This window comes from Astatotilapia calliptera, chromosome 19 (genome assembly GCF_900246225.1).
Source record: "Astatotilapia calliptera chromosome 19, fAstCal1.2, whole genome shotgun sequence".
Taxonomy (NCBI): Eukaryota; Metazoa; Chordata; class Actinopteri; order Cichliformes; family Cichlidae; genus Astatotilapia; species Astatotilapia calliptera.
Genome location: NC_039320.1, coordinates 16681590 through 16706348, shown reverse-complemented (window position 1 = coordinate 16706348; position 24759 = coordinate 16681590). Strand labels below are relative to the sequence as shown.

The 24759-nt window shown below is 40.9% G+C and overlaps 3 protein-coding genes across 16 annotated transcripts in view; 2 read left to right on the top strand and 1 right to left on the bottom strand.

The window, feature by feature from the left end:
- The window catches only part of syne1b (spectrin repeat containing, nuclear envelope 1b), a 75263-nt gene extending 58958 nt beyond the window's left edge, over positions 1-16305 (top strand). For 8 of the 11 annotated variants that reach the window (XM_026152602.1, XM_026152611.1, XM_026152607.1 and 5 more), the window contains 33 exons: positions 113-268; positions 346-501; positions 655-825; positions 993-1126; positions 1233-1437; positions 1647-1829; positions 1916-2062; positions 2166-2320; positions 2530-2677; positions 2768-2862; positions 2957-3191; positions 3412-3606; positions 3831-3956; positions 4109-4264; positions 4858-5016; positions 5159-5325; positions 5414-5576; positions 5929-6116; positions 6216-6366; positions 6545-6727; positions 6943-7080; positions 7300-7491; positions 7579-7906; positions 8251-8319; positions 9002-9129; positions 9401-9527; positions 9679-9890; positions 10082-10282; positions 10398-10526; positions 10638-10850; positions 11519-11611; positions 12500-12558; positions 15205-16305. In XM_026152602.1, coding sequence (XP_026008387.1) covers positions 113-268; positions 346-501; positions 655-825; positions 993-1126; positions 1233-1437; positions 1647-1829; positions 1916-2062; positions 2166-2320; positions 2530-2677; positions 2768-2862; positions 2957-3191; positions 3412-3606; positions 3831-3956; positions 4109-4264; positions 4858-5016; positions 5159-5325; positions 5414-5576; positions 5929-6116; positions 6216-6366; positions 6545-6727; positions 6943-7080; positions 7300-7491; positions 7579-7906; positions 8251-8319; positions 9002-9129; positions 9401-9527; positions 9679-9890; positions 10082-10282; positions 10398-10526; positions 10638-10850; positions 11519-11611; positions 12500-12558; positions 15205-15448 — 5406 coding nt within the window. In that variant the 3' untranslated portion in view covers positions 15449-16305. The remainder of the gene's footprint in view (positions 1-112; positions 269-345; positions 502-654; positions 826-992; positions 1127-1232; positions 1438-1646; positions 1830-1915; positions 2063-2165; positions 2321-2529; positions 2678-2767; positions 2863-2956; positions 3192-3411; positions 3607-3830; positions 3957-4108; positions 4265-4857; positions 5017-5158; positions 5326-5413; positions 5577-5928; positions 6117-6215; positions 6367-6544; positions 6728-6942; positions 7081-7299; positions 7492-7578; positions 7907-8250; positions 8320-9001; positions 9130-9400; positions 9528-9678; positions 9891-10081; positions 10283-10397; positions 10527-10637; positions 10851-11518; positions 11612-12499; positions 12559-15204) is intronic. The other 3 variants (XM_026152610.1, XM_026152606.1, XM_026152609.1) reach the window with 2 other exon arrangements.
- An 84-nt stretch (positions 16306-16389) lies between these two features.
- Positions 16390-19631, bottom strand: ccdc170 (coiled-coil domain containing 170). Its single transcript, XM_026152614.1, has 8 exons — positions 19562-19631; positions 19236-19409; positions 18752-19033; positions 18053-18253; positions 17789-17962; positions 17395-17637; positions 16942-17145; positions 16390-16759 (listed from the first exon to the last, which is right to left on the bottom strand). The coding sequence occupies exons 1-8, from the start codon at positions 19577-19579 to the stop codon at positions 16508-16510; spliced, it is 1548 nt and encodes a 515-aa protein (XP_026008399.1). The 5' UTR covers positions 19580-19631; the 3' UTR covers positions 16390-16507.
- Positions 19632-20113: 482 nt separating this feature from the next.
- On the top strand, positions 20114-24728 carry rmnd1 (required for meiotic nuclear division 1 homolog). Of its 4 annotated transcripts, none has more exons than XM_026152617.1 (12): positions 20114-20214; positions 20556-20979; positions 21067-21172; positions 21251-21326; positions 22663-22702; positions 22801-22901; positions 22983-23089; positions 23180-23244; positions 23385-23461; positions 23636-23756; positions 23846-23962; positions 24086-24728. In XM_026152617.1, exons 2-12 carry the CDS (start codon positions 20584-20586, stop codon positions 24116-24118), a joined length of 1239 nt encoding a protein of 412 aa, XP_026008402.1. In that variant the 5' UTR covers positions 20114-20214; positions 20556-20583; the 3' UTR covers positions 24119-24728. The 4 variants fall into 4 exon arrangements, with proteins under 4 accessions (XP_026008402.1, XP_026008400.1, XP_026008401.1 ...); XM_026152615.1 differs by having other exon boundaries at positions 20553-20979; XM_026152616.1 differs by having other exon boundaries at positions 20201-20267; positions 20553-20979.
- Positions 24729-24759: the final 31 nt, after the last annotated feature.

Genomic DNA, 24759 nt, shown 5'->3' with positions numbered 1-24759 from the left:
GAGGACGTAATCATTGATAATGTTACAATAAAACCAACAGCATATTCACCCAATGTCCTTTATCAATGCAACATCCAAAGTTAACTTTTTTTTTTGCATGAAATTCTTAAAGATCCAGTTCCTTGAGAGCCTCTTGGAGATGTGGTTAGATTATGAGAGCAGCATTCAGGCCCTGAAGTCTTGGATGGCAACTCAAGAAGAAAGGCTGAAGAGGAAACACCGGATAGAGGATCTGACATCTGTGCAGAATGCTCTAAAAGACTGCCAGGTACTGTAGATCTGATTAAGATATTCTTGCCCTTCATCTTGTGTTTGTATTTGCTAAATAAAAACAATTTTTTAAAGGAAATGGAGGAACTGGTAAAAGAAAAAGAGAAAGAGCTGGAGCGAGTCGAAGAGCAAGGCTGTGCCCTTGTTCAAAATAAGACTGATGAGGCCTGTGCTATCGTCATGGAGACACTCCAAGGTGTCAATCACACCTGGGCTAACCTGGACCACTTGGTAATCTCCTTGTTCTTTTTTGTTTATTTTTTATTACCCGGGTTAGACCCATTTATTCTATGCTCGCTTGTCCATCCCTCTCGTGCTCTGACTTTGGCCTGATTTTGCAATTTACTGGATGTAGATGCATGTTTTTGATTTCACCTTCTACAGATTGGGCAGCTAAAGATCAGCTTGAAGTCAGTGCTGGACCAGTGGACTCTATACAAACACGCTTCAGAGGAGATCAATGGCTACCTGATGGAGGGAAGGTACTCTGTGTCTCGTTTCCGCCTCCTCACAGGCTCACTGGAGGCTGTTCATCTGCAAGTGCAAAGTCTGCAGGTATATTAAGATAAAGGGGCATTCAGTGTATTTTACATGTTTACTGACTAAAGCCTTTAACTGTATAGATATGAGTTTCTGAAATCTTGTAGCAATGTTAGGGGTATGTTTCTTAATGTGATCATTTAACTGCTGGTGAATTAACCACTGTATCTGTCACTGTGAAGGATTTGCAAGGGGAACTGGAAAAACAGGAGAGCAGTCTCAGAAAATTTGGTGCTGTTACCCACCAACTGCTGAGGGAGTGTCACCCTTCAGTGTCAGATTCTCTTAACAATGCCCTGAAAGATGTCAACGCAAGGTGAACCTAATTAGCATGGTGCTATGCTTATTACTATCATTACTACTGGTGTTTCTTTAACGAATTTAAGACATTTATTAGCGTATTACCATGTCATTGCACTTAGATGGACTGGCTTACTGGAGGAGATTGGAGAGCGTCTCAGAAGCAGCAAGGCACTGCTTCAGCTGTGGCAGCGCTACAATGAGCTTTATGAGCAGAGCTGCAACAGCATCCAGCTGCAGGAGGAAAAAGCAGATCAGCTCCTCAAGACCACCTGCAACAAGGACATTGCTGACGATGAGGTGTCTGATTGGATTCAAGAATGCAGCGTGAGTCAAGCCACAGCTTTGCAACTTGCAACAACAGAAAAACTCCTCAGTATTTTACTTCTAAAGCCTCATTGTGAAACCCACATGGATATGAAGGAAAAGTTTAATATATTAAACATCCCCTCACGTGTTTGGTGCAGTTGGATGTTATGATTAAGTTTTGATAATGAAGACATATTGCCCTGAATGTTATGGGTGTTTTATTTCAGGAGTTGCTCAGGTCCCAAGCTCCAGTCCAGGCCTCACTTCAAGTTCTCCAAGAACTGGGAGAGCAGCTGAAACAGCAGGTGGATACATCAGCAGCGTCTGCTATCCAGTCCGATCACCTTTCTCTCACCCAGCGGCTAGCTGCGGTGGAACAGGCTCTTACTAGACAGCTCACCGCTCTACAGGTAAAAAAAAAGATTTATGAAACATACTTTTTTTTTGTATAGGCAATCAGTTACCAAGCCAGTATTTTGGCATTCTTCTATACTAGACTGGAGTTCAAGACTATGAAACCTTTAACCATCAACTGGGATCACTGGGGTCCTGGGTAGTTGAAGCTGAAGAGGCTCTGAAAGCACAAGATCCTAATGGCTCTACTGACCTAACGGTCATCCAGGACCGCATGGAGGACCTCAAGGTTTGTTTTACTGTTTTCTTTTTTGAGTTTGGTGAACAAAATTACAGAATATCACGTACTGGTTCGACAGCTGAAATGTTTCTGTAATTTCTGGGCTTTACAGAGGCTCATGTTGAAATTCAGCAGTATGGCACCTGAGTTAGAGCGTCTTAATGAGCTTGGTTACCGGCTCCCTCTTAACGATTCTGAGATTAAGCGCGTGCAGAACCTCAACAGAAGCTGGTCCACCGCCTCAGCACAGACCACAGAGAGATTCAGGTAAGACAAGAAAATTACAAGCCAGTCTGAAAAGGTTTAAAGCCATCCTAATTCAAGATACTCTGTTAAATAACAAGGTTAGATAAATACAATAATGAATGAATGAAGGACTGGCACAAATACCATAAAAAACAGTACAAATGTTCGGTAAAGGCCACTCTCCCCATCTAACTGAGATATAAGATCACCTTTTGTTTGTTTCCTTGCAGCAAGCTTCAGTCATGCCTGCTGCAGCAGCAGACCTTCCTTGAAAAGTGTGAAACATGGATGGAGTTCTTGGTCCAAACAGAAGAGAATCTGGCTGTAGAAATTTCAGGGAACTACCAGAGTTTAATGGAACAGCAGAAAACCCATGAGGTTAGGGCCCATTTGAAGAAAAGGATCCTCAAGCAGTATATTTTAATTTTGTTAACACATATAACAAATTTAATATTTTTTATCTTACAGTTATTCCAAGCTGAGATGTTCAGTCGGCAGCAGATCCTCCACTCCATCATCAGTGATGGGCAGAGAATGTTAGAGCAGGGTCAGGTAGATGACAGGTAAACCTATTCGACTACTCTGTAGATCTTTGTTTACCACCATACTCCACTGCAAGCCTTTCTTTGTCTCCTGTCTTTCTGAAATCACCTACAGAGATGAGTTCAATCTGAAGTTGGCTCTGCTGAGTAACCAGTGGCAGGGCGTAGTGCGACGTGCTCAGCAAAGGCGCGGGATCATTGATGGTCTCATCCGCCAGTGGCAGCGGTATAGAGAAATGGTGGACAAGCTGCGCAAATGGCTCTTGGAAGTGTCCCATCGTACAGAGACCCTTCAGGCAGGGAATACAGTTCCTCTGCAACAAGCGCGTACTATGCTGGACGCGGTCCAGGTACATAGTGACAAACCTGACTGTAATACACATTAATACAGCAGTGACAGCAAAGGCTAGCTAACATTAAGAAGCTGTTGCAATGTGATGTTCTTCATGTAATAAACCAAAAATATAATATCTGATAACCTTAAACATGTAACTGCAATTGTGGGTTGGGCGTTATCTGTGTAAATTAACAGGCTTGTAGCTTGATAAGAATCCTTTCTTCCTTTTTCAGATGAAGGAAAAGGTGCTGCAGCATCAGCAGGGCAGCTATATCTTGACGGTGGAGGCTGGCAGGCAATTGCTTTTATCAGCTGATAGCCGAGCAGAGGCGACCCTGCAGGCAGAGCTCACTGATGTCCAGGAGCGATGGAAACAAACCAGCATACGGCTGGAACAACAGAAGAAAGAGCTTTCCACTCTGTTAAAGGTAAAAACGACAATACGCTAGCATGTTCTGAATTCCAGGCCACTTCAGAATACCTTGATGGCTCCTATAATTCTTGCATTTGTATGGACAATCTCCATTGTATGTATAAAGTTTTACATTGATTTCCTTATAATACACCAATCTCTTCTATTTGTAGTTTCAGTGAGGACAGCTTTCTAGAGCAACTCGTAATTTTGCCTGTGTTTGTAATCTGTTGAACGCAGGACTGGGAGAGGAGTGAAAAAGGGATTTGTGGATCACTGGAAAAGCTTCGAGCCTTCAAAAAGCAGCTTTCTCAACCTATTCCCGATCACAATGAGGATCTGCAAGCTGAACAGATCCGCTGCAAGGTAACAACTTGAACATTTTCAAAATTGACTTTTCTTTGTGCATCTAGGTGTAAGACATATATGTAGAGTTATTTAAGTGTATGTTGAGCTGATGTTTTACATTGTTCAGGTGCTTGTTTAGTGTTTTTATAGTGGCACTGTTGTTTTTCCAGGATTTGGAAAATACATTTGACGGCTGGACAGGCGATCTGGCCCATCTGACCTTACTGAGAGAGTCACTTTCTTGTTACATCAGTGCTGAGGACCTTTCTGTCCTACAAGAGCGTATTGAGCTGCTGCATAGACAGTGGGATGAAATCTGCCACCAGGTACAACTCTTGGCACAGTCGCTTACTATTTTGGATTCTCTGAATATACTGTGTGCTAAAAGTCTGATTCTCAAAAATTAGTTTATAGCTACATTCTACATATTACACAATATTTACTGTGTAACAGTTAAAAGTCCCAGGAGACAATGTTACTAATGTCAATCTTCACTATACGATACAAAGCATATATTTGTATATGTAGATGTTGCTCAGCATTTTTTTAAATGGTTGGAGCAGTAGTTCGATTTTGCTGAATGTGCCATTGTGCAACAATTTTGAGAAAGGAATACACTGAGAGGAACAGTTAGCGTGACAAGTTAATGTAATCAGTCAGTCAGTTAAGAAAAGCTGAAACCTCAAGGTGATTTCGTTTTTTCACAGTGGCATCCTGTGTGCAGCGGATAAACTGCACACACAGGAAATACAGCACTCGCTCACTGCGTGATGCAAATGAAAGCGTCTGAACGGCTTCCTTTTGAGCCTTCTTGATCTTTATTAGCTTTTGTTTTAAATTGCCATGCATTCGTTGGCACTTTTTATGTGCTTTGCAGAGAGGTGCAGTTAACTTGTCATGTATTGCTGTTCTTCCACAGCTGTCACTGCGGAGGCAGCAGGTAAGCGAGAAGCTAAATGAGTGGACTGTCTTCAACGAGAAGTATAAGGAGCTCTGCGAGTGGCTCACTAACATGGAGAACAAGGTGTCCCAGAATGGAGACGTCAGCATTGAGGAGATGATCGACAAGCTTCGCAAGGTTTGCACACACCTCAGATATTTACAAAGTTTGACAGTGTTATTTAATTGTTGTATTTCAGTTACGTTGTGTTTTTCCTACTCTGCTTCTTTTACAAGTGCAGTTTTTTCAAATTTCCTGTTTGCATTGCGTTGTATGCCAGGACTACCAGGAGGAGATCACAGTAGCAGAGGAGAACAAGCTACATTTGCACCAGCTAGGAGAGCGCCTGGCCAGGGCCAGTCACCAGAGCAAAGCCACTGAAATCGAACAAAAACTCAACAAAGTCAGTGACCGCTGGCAGCATCTCCTCAATCTCATTGGAGCGCGGTGAGCAGACGTGCAGTCACAGCTATGCAGCTGTGTTTTTATCCCATGCTGGGTTGTTTGGAACTAATCTGTTAAATTCTTTTAACAGAGTAAAGAAACTGAGAGAAACTCTAGTGGCTGTGCAGCAGCTAGATAAAAACATGAGCAGCCTGCGCTCTTGGCTCGCCCACATCGAAACAGAGCTGTCCAAACCTATCGCCTATGACTCCTGTGATGCCCAAGAGATTCAGAGGAAGCTCGATCTGCAGCAGGTGACATAATATACTAAACAGGACCTAAAATACATATGTGCAGCTTGCCAGGAATCATTCAGTCTGTGTCAAATGCAAGCTCTTTAATAGCAGACAGGCAACAGGGCTTTGTAATCATTTAGCTGAAATTTCTAAAAACATTCACATTTTTGTAATCATATAATGAAAATGTAACTATTAGTATCAATTCTATGCAAACAGGTTTTGTGATATAATACACTAGTAAAAGTTATTGTTGTACAGTTTGTAACCACTTTCAAAAAGTCATTCTCTAACTTTCTATCAAGCTTCTTCCTTCTCCTTCTGTCTCTCATCTTATTACTTACTGTGTCACTCTTTTCTTGCCCGTCAGGAGCTTCAGCGTGACATAGAGAAGCACAGTACAGGAGTGGCGTCTGTGCTGAATCTATGTGAGGTGCTTCTGCATGACTGTGACGCCTGCGCCACCGATGCAGAGTGCGACTCCATCCAGCAGGCAACGCGGAGCCTTGATCGCCGCTGGAGGAGTATCTGTGCCTTGTCTATGGAGAGGAGATTAAAGTAAGACGTTACACACTAGATGAAAGCATCAAATGCATACGTTATTATGGATAACAGGTAACTGTTATAACTGTTTCCTGAAATTATTCCCTCTGTTAGGATTGAGGAGACATGGCGTTTATGGCAAAAGTTCCTGGACGACTTTGCACGTTTTGAGGAGTGGCTGGCCACTTCAGAAAATACAGCTGCTCTACCCAACTCCTCTGGTGTGCTGTATACTGTAGCCAAGGAGGAACTAAAGAAATTTGAGGTATTGCAGAATTATTTTGTGTACTCTGTACAAATGATCAAACTACCTACTGTTTTCACCTAGTAGGACAGCATTAAATAAGAAAATTCTATCTCTCAAATGCAAACATGTAAACGAAACACGAAGCTAAAACACAAAAGCAAATTTCTTGAGAAAATGTATGAATGTGTTTTTGTAGGCCTTCCAGAGACAAGTTCACGAGAGTCTGACTCAGTTGGAGTTAATCAATAAGCAATACCGCCGCCTGGCCAGAGAAAACCGCACTGACTCTTCCTGCCGGCTGAAGGAGATGGCACATGATGCCAACCAGCGATGGGACAACCTGCAGAAGAGGGTGGCATCCATCCTCCGCAGGCTTAAGGTACAATTGTTCTACTAGTACTTATATATTATTTCCATTTCATTTTTGTATATTTTAATTTAAATTTCTGTCATGCATTTCTGGATTCATTTCTTTTCATCTAACTTTTCTGTGACTGCTTATTATTCACTAATAAAGCCCGAACAAAGGTTTGTTCCATTTGCATGATGTGAAAGCATAGACTCTAACACCAGTGTCCCTCTTTACACGTGCAGCACTTTATTAGTCAGAGAGAGGAGTTTGAGACAGCCAGAGATGGCATTTTGGTTTGGCTGACAGAGATGGACCTTCAGCTGACCAACATCGAGCACTTCTCTGAATGTGACATTCAGGCCAAGATCAAACAACTCAGGGTAAGCCTGTCATGATATTTCAGACCAAGAAAATCCACTGTGCATTTTTCAAACACTGCTTTCTACTGACTCTTACATATGTTCATTTTATCTTCATTTCTAGAGTCAGTTTGCACTTGTGAAGAGCAGCTAAATGGATATTTCATAATTAATGTGAGATACACATCACACACAACTTTGTGTTTAGCTTTAACAGCTTGTCTCTCTCCGGCTTCACAGTCATTCCAGCAGGAGATTTCTCTAACAACAGCCAAGATCGAGCACATCTTCCACCAGGGGGAAGCGCTGATAGAGAAGAGTGAGCCTCTGGATGCTGCTGTCATCGAGGAAGAGCTGGAGGAGCTGCAGCGCTACTGTCAGGAGGTGTTTGGTCGAGTGGAGCGCTACTACAAGAAACTCATTCGCCTTCCTGTAAGACCTCAAAATTGAGAGAATCTGACAGATCTGTGGCTTGGGTCCAAATGTAATCTTTCCCATACTAAAGTCCTTTATCTTTAGCTTGCAGATGACGACACTGAAGTGTCATTGTCCGATCGTGAGCTGGAGCTAGATGAGCATTGTGATTTGTCCAGTCTGCCGTGGAGTGAACGTTTGGGGGATGGCTTCCTGTCGCCTCTGCCGTCCTCCGGTCGCTCAGCTTCCTTGGCTGCCCAGCTCCGGACTGAGCGCTCGGGCAGAGACACCCCAGCAAGCGTGGACTCCATTCCTCTGGAATGGGACCACGACTACGACCTGAGCCGTGGGTCTGAGAGTGCAAGCAGGGCTCTCAGAGAGCAGCAGAGTGAGGGGGGAGACTTCCTTCAGCGCCCTGCCTCAGGCTTGTCAGGTAGGTTCCCATACCAGTGCAAAACTATGCTTGAAATTTAAGAGATTTTTCAGAATAATAACTTTTCTTTATCACTGTTAGCTGTTAAAAAAACGTTAGAAGAGCGATATCTTAAACGACTGTGCTTCTGCATCTTTTGAGAAGTCCAAAAAATGACATCAAAAGTTCCCATAGGGGACAGAAAAACACATAAGGAACACAAGAAAGTTAGTGAAGGGTTTATCTGTGACTGATTACATTATGGCGAGGATTTTCTTGGTGCCGTTGAATACCAGGATAATCAGTTCACTGAGTCATTCTGAAGCCCACTGCTAAATGTGTGTACTGTATAATGTTTCTTCCAGATGTAGTGATCCCAGAGAGCCCTGAGGCCTTTGTTAAACTAACAGAACAAACACTGAGGTCTTCCACTGGTAGGCAACAGCAGACCCCAGCATGCCACATGTGTTTGGGGCCAGAAATAACAGACACACTCTGAGTGATGAAACACTAGTAGTCTGTTCACCAGCTTGGAATTTGATTTGTGTTCATTTCTTCTCTTAAACACACTTTGGGCACAAATGGCAACACTTTCTAACCCTGGGGAATAGGGTCAATTCCATTTTTATTCCTTCTATTCACTTGTTCTGCTTTGGGCTCTAATTCAGCAGAACAGAAATGGAATTCAGCCTAACCCTTCTTTCTAACTAGCTTTATTCATTTTTTTAACTTGACTTGTTCTTTGTAGCTAACCTGTTTGGATTTGTTGATTTGCATGTTTTTTTTCTTTCTTTGAAAGAAATGTATTGATTCTTATAGAAGGGACTGCAGATTTGTTTAGACGTCTCACGAAAAGGCAAATCACATAAAAAACACGGGGTTTAAATGTATTATTTCAAATCAGGGATGCAGCTCCCGATGCAAAGGGCCACAAAGGGAGTGCTGTGATTTGTGACAAAAGGCCAGAACAAACAATCTGCATTCCTGTCTACTTCTCATTTTTCGCTCTCCACATTTTATTTTTCTTAAATCAGGGGGGCTTACCTTCTTTTCTGATGTTAAACATGTTTCATAAATATATTATGGAAATATAATCAGCTAATATTGTGTTAACAGGGGAGGTTGCTGCTGCAGACTCTCATATACACCCTCTGGATGTCAGCCGTTTCCACCTGCAACAAACGGACAGCAGCCGCAGCCGCACTTCTGCAAGCACAGAAACGGACTCTTCATACATGGGATATGTATGTGTTACTCATATTACGCTTAGAGCTCAGAACAATCTATTCTTTAAAGCTTTTCTGCTCTGGACTGTACATTTAACTGCAATTAATTCTGCTTTGTCTATTTGAATGCTGCTGTTGTTTATTTTTGCTCACATTTTTTTAATAATCTATTTTCTCCTCGCAGAACTCACTTGGTTCTTCAGTTTAACAATATTTTTTCCAATTTTGAAATAGTCAGTATAATCCTGTTACACTGCCTGCAATAACCAGTCTTTTAACTGCTCTGTAGCTGCGACTGATGGGCGAGTGTCGTGGAAGTATTGACACAGTGAGGAGGATGGGCTCTGAGCTGAAGGAGGAAGAGGATACGGTGTCTGGACTGGCAGATCCCAGCAGCTCAGAGTCCCAGACTTCAGGTAATACCTATAACTATCCCCCATCTTAAATAAGCATTTAATTTATGTTAATTTATGCTTGTTAAAGAAAAAAATATGAATTATCCATTGGGCTACAGTGCTGGTAAATTCAGTTAACATAATCTTTTTGGTCTCACATCCATCAATCTAGGAGTGATTGAGCGCTGGGAGCTCCTGCAGGCTCAGGACCTCAGCAAGGAGATGAGAACAAAGCAGAACGAGCAGCAGTGGCAGCAGCTGAATTCTGACCTGAACAAAATCTTGACTTGGCTGGGAGAAACAGAGGAAGAGCTGGAGCAGCAGCGTAGACTGGAGCTTGGCACGGACATCCAGACGATTGAGCTGCGTATCAAAAAGCTCAAGGTACAGGTTTTTTTTAGTAGTAAAGTCCCTATTTTTTACTTTTTTATTACTCTGCTTGTTATTTTCTTACTTGAATACTTATAAATATATACCTTATAGTCTTTATTCCTGCTGTTTCCTTGTTTTGTCATCAAATTGGGAATTTTTTGCATTACTTGTACGTCACCATGGACATGCGTGTTTGTCTACAGGAGCTGCAGAAGGCGTATGACAAGCGCAAAGCTATAGTGCTTTCCATCAACTTGTGCAGTGCGGAGTTTCTGCATTCGGAGACAGACGAGTCCCGAGAGCTACAAGGCAAACTGAAAGACATGAACAACCACTGGGATAAACTCGGCAGCGCGCTGGAGGAATGGAGGTCTTCGTTACAGGAAGCTCTGATGCAGTGTCAAGTGAGTGCTGATCAAGTCGGACTGTTTGAACAGATCGACTTGCTCATGAGTATGAATATCCTTCTATGATATGCTAGTTGGGTCTTCACCTTCCCAAATTTCATCTGATCAATAGGAATTTCATGAGATGAGTCACGGTCTGCTGCTCTGGCTGGAAAACATCGATCGCAGGAGGAATGAGGTGGTTCCCATTGATCCCATCCAGGACAGTGATACTCTCCATGAGCATCACAAAACACTCACGGTACCAAACTGTCACACTCTTAAACTTAAGTGCGTCTTTCCGTGTTACTTCCATAAATCCACTCTGTAAAAGGTTTCTTTTTTGAATGTATCGCTTAAATTTTCTCTCCAGCAAATCCGCCAGGAGCTGCTAGACTCACAGCTTAAAGTTGCTTCACTACAAGACATGTCCCTCCAGTTGCTGGTCAACTCGCAGGGCAGTGATTGCTTGGAGGCTAAGGAGAAGGTTCACGTCATAGGAAACCGCCTAAAACTCCTGCTAAAGGAAGTAACCCGAGACCTCAGAGAGCTGGCCAAGATTCTGGACATCACAAGCAGTCAACAGGTAGAGCCTCAGTCACTTGTGTACCTGTCATGTGTTACCTGAACACCTTTCTTTTATATTCACCTGCATTTAAAAAGTCAAAAAGCATTTGACAGAAACATTTTCAATTTCTTCCATCGTCAGATTTTTTTAAAAACAGAATTTTCAAGTTTAAAGTGGTTTTTGTAAAAATAAAATAAAATAAAATGAATACATTTGGCTATAATCTAAAAAAAAAAGCTCAAAAAAGAAAGAACTGTGAAACGCAGACAGGCTGAAAATTCACAGGTTCATATTCAGTGATATTTCATTAGTCAAAAATGTGTTACTCACACCGTTAATGTACAATATTAGCAAAGGTGGGGAGCAAACTTGTGATGGTGCAATTTGCCAGAATCTTGTAAGTGTGTAATCGTTTTACATTTTTAGCTCTCATGTGGAGCATATTTTTGCACTGAATAAAAAATATCATATTTGCAAATAAACGATTGTTTCAGCACAGGATACACTTAATTTTACTTGAGTGTATTATATTGTTTGGCTGTGTCCTTCAGTTAGATTTTTTTAAGTACTAATCACCTGCCAACCACTCTGTGTAGTCTGTGGCCACATTTAGAAAAGGGGTCACTATTTGCTTAACTCTCACCTGCTTTGTCTCTCTTTGTATCTGCGATTGTTTCCAACATCAGGATCTTTCCTCTTGGTCGTCTGCTGATGAGCTGGACACGTCTGGCTCCCTCAGTCCTGTATCAGGAAGGAGTACTCCCAGTCACAGACGATCGGTAATGTTTATCTCTACCTGTACATGCTGCTATATGAGAACCAGGTGTTTGGAAACCCCTAAGACACATAGAGTAAATGCCCCAAATGCCCCAGTGAAGGCCAGATTCACCCCTGTCATCCCAAGATCTCTCCTCACGCTCTTCAAATCTTTCTCCACCTCCACAACCAGCGTTACGCTCCCTCCCTCTGGATTTTGAACTTTTTTCCAGCCTTTTGCTCTTCTTGCATGTTGTCAATCTCCAGACAGTCTCCTGAGATGTCCTCCTTTCTAACTTTTCTACTTCTTCCTTCCTTTTCTTGGCAGGCTTTTTAGCTCTGCCCAGTTTGTTTCTTTTTCTCTTCCAGTATTTCTGAAACCCTTTTCTTTTTCTCAGACTTCCCTTAAATTTCTTCTCACTGTAGATACGTTTCGATCCTCGTAGTATTATAGCTAGGATTACTGGCTATTGTGCAGCTGCTTAATTTCAAGTGTAGCATAGAACTTGTTGCTGGTTTAATGAGCAAGCATGGCATCAACAACAGCAATGAGAAAGCATTATTTTCTCATTATTCAACTGTACATCAGTCCAAATAAGCATGTCCCTGCTTATACTATGTGTATGTTACTAAATGTCCTTGTTCCAAAGAGATTCATGCATCACATTGCATAATTGTAGCAGTCCCTTTATTGCACTCCCAAGCTGAAGCAATTCAAAGTAGTTGTGCTCTGTGAAGAGCCAGATTCCTTATTATAACAGGTTACAAAATCAGTCACTTTCACGTATGATTTTGTTGCTGCTCTTCTTTCATTTTGGGTTTTCTTTTCATCAATAGCTTTGTCTTGATTTGCCTGGACTTAAACATACTTTCTTTCTTTTACCTCCCCCCCCCCTGTTCATTGCAAACAGCAACGGGGCAAATGTAGTCTGTCACAGCCTGGACCCTCTGTGAGCAGTCCACACCACAGGTACCTTTCTGTTGGTTTCTAGCACACCCAGAAGATAATGGAACTCAGCAGCCCATGATGCATTTGGAGATCAGTTGATTTCAGCTTTGAAATGAAACACTTAAGGAACAAATATTCAGAATTTCAGCTTTTAACGCTCGTGCCAGAATAGCAGCTCATGATAATGAATTCCATCATCTTCTGTAAGTCTAGATGCTCTGTGTAGGCTAGGCGATCAGGTGAGTGGTAGCCCACGCATCCGAGACAGGAGTTTCACAAGGAAAGGTGCAAGGCCTCCTCTCTGCCAATGTCCTTGGCTGCTTAATATTGCTAACCAGAGGGCGTTTCTTATGAATAACACAAATATTTCTCTATATCTAACTTCCTCGCTGATACTGAGCGCACACACACACCCTTTTGCTCTCAAATTGCCGAGCCAGTAAATGTCTGCAATGAACAATGCAAAGGCCGCTCTCTTCCTCTCTTGCGCTGATTCTCTCTCTTGTGTGTTACATTTCTTCTCCCTCTGCTGCTGCTATCTCACTGAGTATCCACCATCTCCCCCCCCTCAGTCTGTCATCTGTGAGTCTTGCCTCTCAGGTCTCCATTTGGGAAATGGTAAAGGGGCACTTTCGGTAAAAACACAGGGCAGCTCGAGTCACTTTGTTCATGCATTCTGGGATTGAGGGAAAAATACATTTAGAGAGCAAAGCAGCCTTGATTTTTCTTAATTGAAATACATTCTGAATACTTTATTTTTTACAATACATACATATGTAAACCCCTATATTACTGCTTTCAACTGACCGTGTCTTCTAACTTTTTGAGGCTATAAGAAGACAGTATTACTGAGGGTGATGGTGACAGAAAAATGACACATTACTACTCATAGTATGACATTTTGTGAATTTGCTTATTTCCTTATGTTTCTTTTTTGGACGTGGAAGCAGTTGGAAACAGCCAGCGTGTCTGGCTCTTTCCTCCTCCTCCCAGTGTCCATGCTAAACTAGGCTCTGTCCCAGCTTCATCTTAACATCTTAATTCACAAAGGGATTTCAGTCATCTCATCTAACTCTAAATCTAGAAAGTGAACTGGATTTCCCAAACTGTTGATTTAAGAAAACGCAGCTAACTACCAGGGTCAAAGATGCTGTTTCTAATTGCCGTGCTCTTCCCGCCTCCGTTTGCTTTGCATTTTTTAACAGGACACAAACTTTCAAAGACTCCATTGTTATATGAATAAAAAGAGTATTCTCAAATTCAGCTGTTACTTGCAGCATGCTGTTTGCCTTTTACTCTAACGCCTTTTGCAAAGAAATGCAAGCTCTCGTATTAAATGTCTTTGTCTGGCACAGGATTGCAGAATGTATGCCGTGAAAACTGTTTTGTGACCGTATTCGTACTTGTGTTGATCCACCCCAGTCTCAGTCAGCATGTAGATCACAATGTTAAACATTGTCTAACATTGCTTTACACTGTGTTGGCAATGTCTTTCAAACACAGCATGGTGCTTACATCCACTGTCGCTGGACTGAGATCTTATTTGGATTGAAACTATGCAGACAACATTAAAACAGTTAAGAGTGGGGAGAGAAGGATATTAAATTAGGATAATTTTTAAAGGGAAGTTTGTTTATTGGATTAGACTAATTTGATTTGTTTGTAATTTTTACTATTTCTGTAGCAAAGAGAAGCAGTTTTGTACATGTAAGATTGGTTTATTATATTGCCGTGGAAGTACAACAGTGTTTCCAACAAAGACGGGAGTATGTGCAAAATGTAAATAAAATAAAAATGCAATGATCATTTAAACTCAATTATATTTAATATAAAGAAATCAAATGATGAAATGCATGTAAATTGATTTTTAAAATTCGGTTCTATGTTTTTATATATGTTCAGTCAATTTTGAAAGCAGCCCCATGTTTCAAATTGGTGGTGCAGGGCATGTTTATAATTGTGATCAAGAGTTTTTAGTGAGTATCACCCAAACTGTCTCTACTACAGAGACTGTGGTTTTGCTAAAATAAACAAGGCTAGCTGATATCTAGATGGCAGCATGTGTTGCTTCAAAACCTGCATTTATCTTTTTTCATTTATCCTGTATCTTTTGTCACAGATGGTCAAGTTATAAAAGCTACATCTACTGTTATTATCATATAATAGATGTTGGCTCATGTTCTCTTTATGCCAAAGGACCAACTATCCATCATTTCCATGAAGAAATTCAGACTTTGATTGGTTAGACTATAGTATAAGTTACAATTTAAAGAACTCTGTTCCAGCATGTTACATGTTTTGGATGGAAGCTTGTTTCTGTCACTGAAAAAAATCATTTCAGAGTCAAAAGCTCGAGTTATTGTCTGAAACTTCGACTGATTAACGCAAGCTTGAAATTAAGAAAAGTAACTGGAAATTTAGACATAGGTCTGCCAATTCTTTTAATTAATAAAAAAAAAACCTTTAATTGATAATTAATTTAGGTTGGGTTTAAATGATTTAAAATCCATTGCATTCTGCTTTTATATACATTCAGGCCACAGTCTTTTTGGAAACACATTTGCAGTAGTGCAGATGAGAAGGAGATTTTAAAAGTCTATAATCCATAGTTGTGTTTGACTAATCCTGTTTTTGCTGGGCTGTGAATGTTTGTGTTTGTGTGAGCAGGCCTCACAGCGACGCTGGATCCGCTTCCTTCCCTTCTGACTCGGAGACACGATCATCTCGTAGGTCCTCGTTTCTGTGGCGCGTCTTCTGGGTCGCACTGCCTCTCCAGCTCTTCCTGCTCCTGTTAGTGGTTTTTGCCTTTCTGCTGCCAATGTCTGAGGAGGACTACTGTGCTCAGTCCAACAACTTTGCTCATTCCTTCTACCCGATGCTGAGCTACACCAACGGACCGCCTCCAGTGTAGATGGACGTAAAAACCACTGATGTTTAGTATTCTTGAGCCAGAATGACCTTAGTGGGATTCATGTTGATATCCTTGAAACGGTTAATCACGTTGGGAGCAAAAACAAATCCTGCTCGTCCATTTTTACTGCAGAATAACAGCTGCCATCTACAGTTAATATCTTTGTGTGTAGCACATAGGATCAAGCATCTCACTATGTTACTCTGTGTAATGCTGTGTCAGTTAATTTGCATTTTTGGTGTAACGGATCTGGAGGTTTCTGCCCACAGTGGACATCTGCTGGATAAACGACGTGTCGACTCAGTGGTGTAAACATGACGTAACTTCTCTCAAGCCGATAGCACCAAAGTTAAACGCTGAAATATAGCCTGTGAATTTGCTTGTAACTAAAAGTTTGTAAACAGCAAAAACATTTAATATATCTTACATTGCAATTATTTTTTTACCTGTATTTTGGCATGCAGTTTTAATCTTTGCTTTTACTTACTTACATCCATCGTTGTGTCTGTGGTAATCGGTCCATTTTTAACTTGAACCACATGGATTCATGCAAGAGTCATTTAAGCCAAGTCAAGTGAATTTAATATCCAAGTCAGACGCAACGCAGGAGTTTAACCTTTAACAGTCATCCATGGTCTTTATACATTCTGCTGTTTTATTTTTTCAGGATATGAAATATGTCTTTAAGATTGAGAAATATGACCAATAGAATTATTGCATATTTTATAAGACTGTGAGTTCAGTATCAAATGTATAACAGTCGAGAGTTATTTAACATATGTATATAATGCAAAAAGAAATAATATGAGAAATGTATGTATATGCGACTCTCAAAAACAATGAATGCCAAACCTTCATTCTAAAAGTTGTCATTTTATTTGTGAGTTAGCATTTTTAATATTTCACCCTTTGTGCATCATACTTATATTGATCTTCCCATGAAAACACAAATATAAAAGAAAACTTTTAAATTGTTATTTTATGTTTCAAAAGTAATTAATATCTCTACTATTTCTCAACATTTCAACTTATTTTTGGTATGAATGGAGTGAATACATTTTAAGTTTCGTGAGATCTGCAGGTGGTAACATCCAGGTTGGAGCCATCGGATAGTTCTTGGACTTGTTGCAGGTGAGGTCTCTGGTGAGTCGAGTAGTGCCGAGGTATGTTAGCATGATGATGAAGGTGGTGACGGTGACAATGGCCATGAAGAAGGGTTTCAAGTAATTTGATGATTTCATAATTTGGAAGAGCCAACGCTGTGGCATCCAGGCCCAACGTTTGAGAAACCAGCATGCGGAAATCCACCAACTGAAAAAAGAAACTTACCTGGTTCAAAAGTTTTCAGAAATCTTGTGACCTTTCCTTTATTTATATTAACAAACAACATTAAATGAGCTCTATGACCGCTAACAAACATCTGCTGTGCAAGGTCATGAGATGTGGATGAAAGCATGGTAAACAAGTTTTCCTATTTGTCGTTTGACTCTTACCTCTCTCTGCCTCTCAGACAGCTGAGCAAGGCTCTGTCTGAGGGTGAGGAGTTCCTGTAGGTCGTCTCTTGTCTTCTTCTCTTGGCTTTGCAGGTCTGAGCTAACTGCGCTCAGCTTTTTCTCCACCTTTGCCTTCTCATCCGCCACCAGATTCAGCTTCTTTTTCTGCTCCTGCATGGTCTGAGTCTGTTGCGCGACTTTCAGCTTGGCATTTTAGGCACAGCAGAGACTCGAGTGAGCGTCGGGTTTTAGTAAAACAAGAGTGACTTTATTTAATTATGTCAAATTATTAATCTAAGATACTCTGATACTTTGAAAGCATGCATTGATTGCATATGCATATGATTCAATGACCCACCAACCCATGCCCCAAAATTAACACAAATACACAAAACATTATGAAGTGAAAATCCCTCTGGAGTGAATTTGGGCCCAAACCCTTCTCCCCTCTACCTTGAGCTCGCTGGTATGGGAGAGCTGGGCCTTGAGCTCAGTGTTGGAAAGTTTGGTTGCTTTCAGTTCACTTTGAAGACACTCCAGTTTTTTCTGCAGCCTCGCAGCCTGCAGTTGTGCATCATTTTGTTCCGCAGCCAATGCTGATCGGGTCTTCTTCTCCTCCTCCAGCTCTGAAACCTTTTTCCTCAGTAGTTGGATGTGGAGTCCTTTGCTCTCTATTTGTTCCTTCTGTGATTTCAACTACAGGGAATGGGAATATTTTAAATCAACTGTATACATTTTTTTAAGCTGCATTTGTGCATTTAGAGGTAAATTATCTGCTTGTTCAGCACCACTCTCCACTTGTATAAACTTGTGAATGATAAAAACAAAAAACAAACAAAAAAACTACCTTCCGTTGTAAGCTGTAAGTCAGACTTTTACTCTCAACTAAAGCAGTTCCCTCTTGTCTAACAAGTTGTTCGGCACGTGACAGAATGAATTTTAGCTTCATTTCGAAGTCAAGATCAATGTCAAAGTCCTCAACCTTCATCGTCTTGGACAGCTGCTCCAAGAATTCCTCATACTGTTAAAAAAAAGAGACAAATCATAGGAATGTGTCGCTATACCAACCTGTATCTGTAACTTATATGCTTAGTCACATGACTTTACTCACATCCTGTTTGCTGTGTTGCAATCGGTCACAATGCATGTCTGCTGTCAGCAGTTCGGCCTCCAGACATTGCAGTCTTCCCCTCAGGTCTTGGACTTGCTGCTCTGCAAGCTGAGCCCTCTGTTGTGCAATGTGATGAAGCTCTGTCTGCTCATTCAGCTTTTCAGAAACACAACACAGCCTCATTTCCACCTCTGGCAAGCTCTGAAAGACCAGCATAGTGAAAATGTGTGGTAACATAAACTATTGTGTGCACACTCCTTTTTATCTTACAGCTGGACTAAGTCCTTGACAGATGGAACAGGAAGAGTTAACATAAAGATACAAGTAACTGCATCAATTGCTGTGCTTTGGGACGTATTCTTCTACTTTACAGAGTTATCCAGTCGATGTAGTTATTAGTCTGCAAATTAAAATAAAAAAAATATTTAGCTGTATTGCAAGTATTGAGATTAAAGTGCTACCTGCATGCTTATTGGTAAAAAAAAAAATCAACCAGTATGTTTCATTTTACACAAGTAACTGATCATTCATGACATATAGCGATTAACAAAAAGTAATCCTAATAGCTAAAATACAATGTGATTTATAATTGTCAGCAAATGTGTTGTTTGGCTGGAGCCACATTTGCACCTTGGAGAACAAATTTAGCTTTAAAGCAGCTTTTAAGCATTTTTTGTTGGAAATCCCAACGTTCCTCACCTTATTGCAGAGGTTATCCAGTGTCTGTAGAACATCTCTCTCCGTGGGCAGGATGACGTCCTCACACCTCTTCTCCAGGAGGCCGACCAACGTTTCCAAGAATGCCTGCAGCTTGCTCTCAGCTTCTTGGATCCTTCTTTCAAGCTCCTCCACCTGGTTCTCCAGACAGTGTGACTCTCGCCTGGCTGCCTCTATTACTCTCTTACTGGCCTCAAGTCTTTCAGTTAGGGTCTGCTTCTCCATCTCGACACTTCTTCTCCCAACAGCCAGACCATCAAGCTCCTAAATGACATACAAACACCACAACAATAGGGCAATTTTAGCAGTTACTCCTAAAGTAATAAAATCTTTAAATTAACAATTTCGTACAGAAGTCAGTAGTTTTTACACAACGCTACTAAATCCTTTAGTTCGTGGGTTAAGCCGTCCAGACATGTGAAATCTTGTACTGTAAAGTAACTACTCTTTTAAGTTGTGTATATACCACTTTGAGTGAATCAAGTGCTGCTACACTGCTTGCAGCCTTCCTCCTCTCTTGGTCCAGCTCTGCCACCAGCCTCAGCACCGTCTCTCTGCTGGCTTTGCACTCCACCTCACTGGACTTCACACTCTCTTCTAAAACAGCAACCCTCATCTTCAGCCTCTCCTTCTCATTGCACTGTTAATTACAGAGGTTGAAGAAAGGTACTAAATAGTTATTAAATGTTTTTTTTAAATCTATTTTTAAAAGTTGCCAACATAGGAATCAATTTAGTTTTTTCCTCCGCTATGACTGAATTCAGTAGACATTTAAAATATTTTAAGGCCTACCTCGTTAGAGTTTTCCATAACTCCAAATAAGAGAGGTGAGAAGTGAACTTTAAGTAGATGTTGCCTCTGTTTTAAGAAGTCTCCTGGCAACAGCAAACACAGGCTCAGTCAGAAGGGGGCGATGTAGCTGAGCCTGTCAGGCATCAACTCGTTTATCAAGTTGGTGGAATTTTATTTTATTTTATTTTATTTTATTTTATTTTATTTTATTTTATTTTATTTTATTTTAGTTTAGTTTAGTTTAGTAAAATTGATTTCTTAATTTATATAGTAACATAAAAAAAATCCAAAGTCACGCTGAACGTGCAACAATGTGAAGGTCATTCCATGAGCACCACGTTAGCCCTGAGTTTAGACTGTCAGGTAGCCCTTCTGCTCAATCCCAGTATGAGCTTCACTTACCGGACATTTTCCACTCATAAACTGATCGAGTTTGTCTAAATATAAACGACTGAGTATTTTTAAGGTACTTCCTGCTGTGTTTTGAAGTTTTAGTAAGTAATATAGTTCAGCTTAAAATGGAAACGCTCTACCTTCAAGTCAGAGCTGAGAGCTTAATGTGACTACTTGTATTGCGTCACTTCGAGCAGGAAACAAGCGACGAGGAACAAACACGCCGCCTTTGAATGTATGCAAGACTGTAAACACTGAAGGTAGCTGGAATTTGTGAATTAATTTAACACCGTATTTTGTTTTTTCTAACCTGGTAAGCGAAGAAACGGACGTTTTCTACTCACTGAATTGTCTGCGGCTGGCATGTATACAGAAGTTAGCTCCAGGCATGGAGCCGCAGTACTGCTGAATGTATTATCCTAATTAGTTTGCAGGATATACGAGTGTTTTGCTTGCTGATGCACTTTTGATTCCTGTTGTTGTCTATACTTTAGATTTAACGTGTAACAATATAACTATACGTCCATTAGCTAAGTTGATCTGTTTGTTTAACATAGTTCTGTGCTTCCAGTCACCTAAAGGCACTTTCCTTTGGCAGCAGGTTATTTGTAGGTGAGTGTGAATGGAAGATGCTTCTCCGGACGTTGTGGTCCAGACTGGGAGCCCAGCTGCATGCAGGGAGCAGATCAGGCTGCGTTTTAACTTCGGCCAGGACTCACTGTGCTCCGTGGAGCTTTTCCAGGACCTGCCATTTAAACTATATTCATCAGCAGCACGAGCAGAAAAGACATGTTTCTTTGCCTGCTTTGAGTGGATGTAAAAGTCTTAGCAGTGGGTTTTTGACTGACCCTGGGAGACTTTCAAACTGTGCAAGAGGACAAACAAGTTTGTATTCAACCAACCTCGTAAAGTCAGTGTTGAAACCAGGTTTGAAACCAGCCACAGTGCCTGGGAAGAGGGCACCCAAGGGACCACGGACGAAGCAGCCGTCCAGAGCCAACCAGCCTTCCCTCAGTGAAGACAAGGTGATTTACCCTTTAGTGTAGTGAAATGTTTTATTTAGCTGCGCCTGGTATTGTTTTATGTGTTGATTCAATTGTTTGTCTCCATAGGATATGATGCAGTGCATTGCTTTTGCAACAGCAGATCAGTATCATTTGCCAACACTTTCTCACGACTTGATAAACCACGGCTTCCATGAGATAGATTTGCCCAGAGGTATGAGTGAAAAGGTCATACAGCTGTGCATTAGATTATTAGTGATGGCTTTCATGATCGTCGTGTTTTTATTTTCAGATGCCTCGAATGTTCTGGTGATAAGCACAGACATGGCTGCAAAACCAGATGATAATGCACAAATCTTCTTCTTCAGGTAATGCTGATGCGCTTTGGTTTAGACTTTGTCTCCAATGGTATTATTTTGTTGTAGAAAGGTCAGTTCTGTTCAAACATTGTCAAAAATATGGCTTAATTTGAGGATTATTGATAATTGGTTTGGTCAGTACTCGGTGATACAGGCGTACCTTGGTTTGCCTGTATGCCTATATCAGTGATCTATTTCTCAGCATCAGATGCACACACAAATCTAAACATGCAATTGCTGAGATTGTCGATTGGATTACACAAGGCTAATCAGTGGTGCCTTTTAAAATTGTTGATGCTCTTGCCACGTGAGGCCAGGCCCCACTGCATTGTGTCTAAGCAGTCAGGGAGGGCTGTGAAGGTCTATGTAATCCTCCAAGGATATGCCTCCTCAGACAATCACTGACCTCCTGCTAAACCATTCATGCTGGATGTTGCATGCAGCATAACGTTCGCCACAGCATCTCCAGACTCTTACCTGCCACATATGCTCAGTGTGAATTTGCTCTCATCTGTAAAGAGAATGCAGCCCCACTGATGGACCTTTTGGTTTTGTTGATCACTAGTGAATGCTATTCGATCTGCATGTTGCTGGTATGTGAACACAGGTCCCACTGATGGATGTCAGCCCCTCATGCCGCCCTCATGGAGTCTGTTTCTGACAGTTTGATCTAAAACATGCACATGAGGTTTTGTAGGCCACCTCCCGTTCTTCCTCTCACAAAGGAGCAGATACTGGTCCTGCTGCTGTAGTATCTCCCTGTGGTATCTCCACCACACTCTTGAGATTGTGCTGAGAGGCACAAACTTTGTTGCCATGGCACGTGTGGATTTGCCATCCTGGAGGAGTTGGACTATTTGTGCAACCTGGCTGAGATGGTGATAGTGTCTCATGTTACTAGTGGTAGCAAGGACAAGGAGATAGAAACGGTCTGTGGCAACCATTCCCTTTTTGGGGGGTTGTCTTGTTGTTGTCTTCCCCTGCACCTGTTGTCCCTTTGATTTGCACCAGAGCAGGTGAAACTGAGTCTTAATAGTTTATGCTTTCTAACTTACAGGTTGCTATCCCTGAAGTTTAGCTGACTTTTTTGTTATACGCTGACAATCAAGCATTCCTTTAGCATTTTTCAGCAGTGTAGTTACTAATACTTCTTTAGTACAGCTGCTTTTTTCTTTGGCCCCATAATGCCTGATCTCAGTCTAAAGTTTCTAAGTTTAAAAGTTGTTTTGTTCATCTAGAGTTTTTGTTTGACTGCTTGCCTCATGATTACCTTGAACTGATAGTTTGTTTTGTAACATGAGAGGAAGGGCTAAACACTGACTTGTTCCACTTTCTAAATTTTTAGAGAAGGCTCAGTAGTTTTCTGGAATGTCGAGGAGAAAACGGTAAGCAAACATCACCATTAATGCAGTTAATCTAATTTCCAGTTCACTTTTCTACTATACTATTGTTAAACTCTGTAATTTCCCCTCGGTCTTTACAGATGAAAAACATTTTGAGAATCCTGGAACACCATGAGATCCAGCCTTATGAAGTAGCGTTAGTCCACTGGGAAAATGAGGAGATTAACTACACTGTGGGAGAGTACGATGAGCCTCAAGCTTTGTTTTGTTAGTACTTTCAGACTCTGTAACGTTTCTAAACAGACACTTTTTTCCACCTCAGGGGAAATACAAAGCTTGAGCGTGGCAACTTTATTCTGAGTGACGATATGGATCAAGAGGAAGCTGTTTTGGAGAAATTTGCATTTTCAAATGCACTTTGTTTGTCTGGTGAGAAGCTGTATTTCCAGTCTGAATCATAAAAAATGTATTTGTTTCCTGTGAACACTGCTAACCTTTTCTCTTTGCTTTCTTTTCCAGTGAAGTTGGCAATATGGGAGGTAGCATTAGACAACTTTGTAGAGTCCATTCAATCAATTCCAGAGGTACAGTGGACAATTAACAGCAAGAATGAATAATTGATTATTTATAATGGTTGTTTGTGTGTTAGGAGATGCACGTGGCATTAGCATTTTTCTAAAATGCTAATGCCAGCATGCTAATTTTTTTTTCCTTTCCCACCCAGACACTCAAGTCTGGGAAAAGAGTCAAGTTGTCCTCTGCAGAGGTTATGCAGAAGATAGGAGAGCTTTTCACATTAAGGTAAATTCAGGAAAGTACATCCTTTCTATTTTTGTATTCACTATTTATGAGCAAGTAATACACCTTGAGTTTTGTGTAATTATACATGTTATTTCTAAATGCAAAAACTGCTGTTTGTTTGCTTTTCTAGTATTACCGTACTTTAGTATTTTTATTTACACTCTGCTTTGACAGACACTGTATAAACCTGAGATCTGACCTTCTCCTCACGCCTGATTTCTACTGGGACAGAGAAAACCTAGAAAAACTCTACGATAAGACGTGCCAGTTCCTCAGCATCAACCGCAGAGTCAATGTAAAGGATAAACTATCGCTGCTGGGTCTTTGTGTTAACACTCAATCATTTTTTTTGCCCATGTAGCTTCATAATCTATCTCATTTTAGGTTGTGAATGAGAAGCTGGAACATTGCACGCAGCTGACAGACTTGATGAGGAGCCACCTGAGTGAGAAGCACAGCTTGAGGTTGGAGTGGATGATAGTCATCCTGATTACGATTGAGGTAAAAGAGGTCAAGCAAGAAGCCTCAAAGAATGCAGCATTTTTAAAACAAACCTTTATTCATGCTTTAAAAAAAACAGGGAGATGTTTAATAATGAGTGCATCTCATTTGTTTCTCTTGTAGGTTATGTTTGAACTCGCAAAAATGATCTTCTAAATTGCTGCTCTGAAGCTACAACAACTCTAAAAAGGGCACAAGCAGCTATGAAAGAAGAATGCTGCACTGTGCGAAGGCACTGAGTCATGAAGGGGACCTAGATCACGCTGAATGTATTTACTCTTCATGTGTTACATCAGCAACTTTCTGAAAACCATGAATTATTTTTAAATCAAGAATTTCACAAATTGTTACTGAGGATCTTGGCTGCGGGCGGGAGCAGTATTTTACACACATTTGTTCTTTATTACTGTGAAAAAAAACAAACAAAGAAAAATCAAAGTAGGCAAAAAAAGATTTTTAATCTTTTGTGATGATCTGACCTTTATGTTTTGGGACTTTTTTTGTCTTTATGTTCTTAATTTTCTTTTTACGTCATGAGAAAGCATCTATGTTTTCTTGTCAGTGTCAAAGATGCATTTTTAAAAGGTCTTATTTGCATGGGAAGGCAGGGACTCCCACACCTTGACACTGATCTTGCAGCTGATTTAAAAAAAAGGGGGGGTGGGGGGTGGGGGAGAGATGTAGAAATGCATCCAGATTTACTGAGTCCCAAACACCAACTGTAACTCTGTTATAAAAGATGGGAATAAAGTATTTATATACAATATTTCTGTGTTTGGATGTTAAACATTATTAAC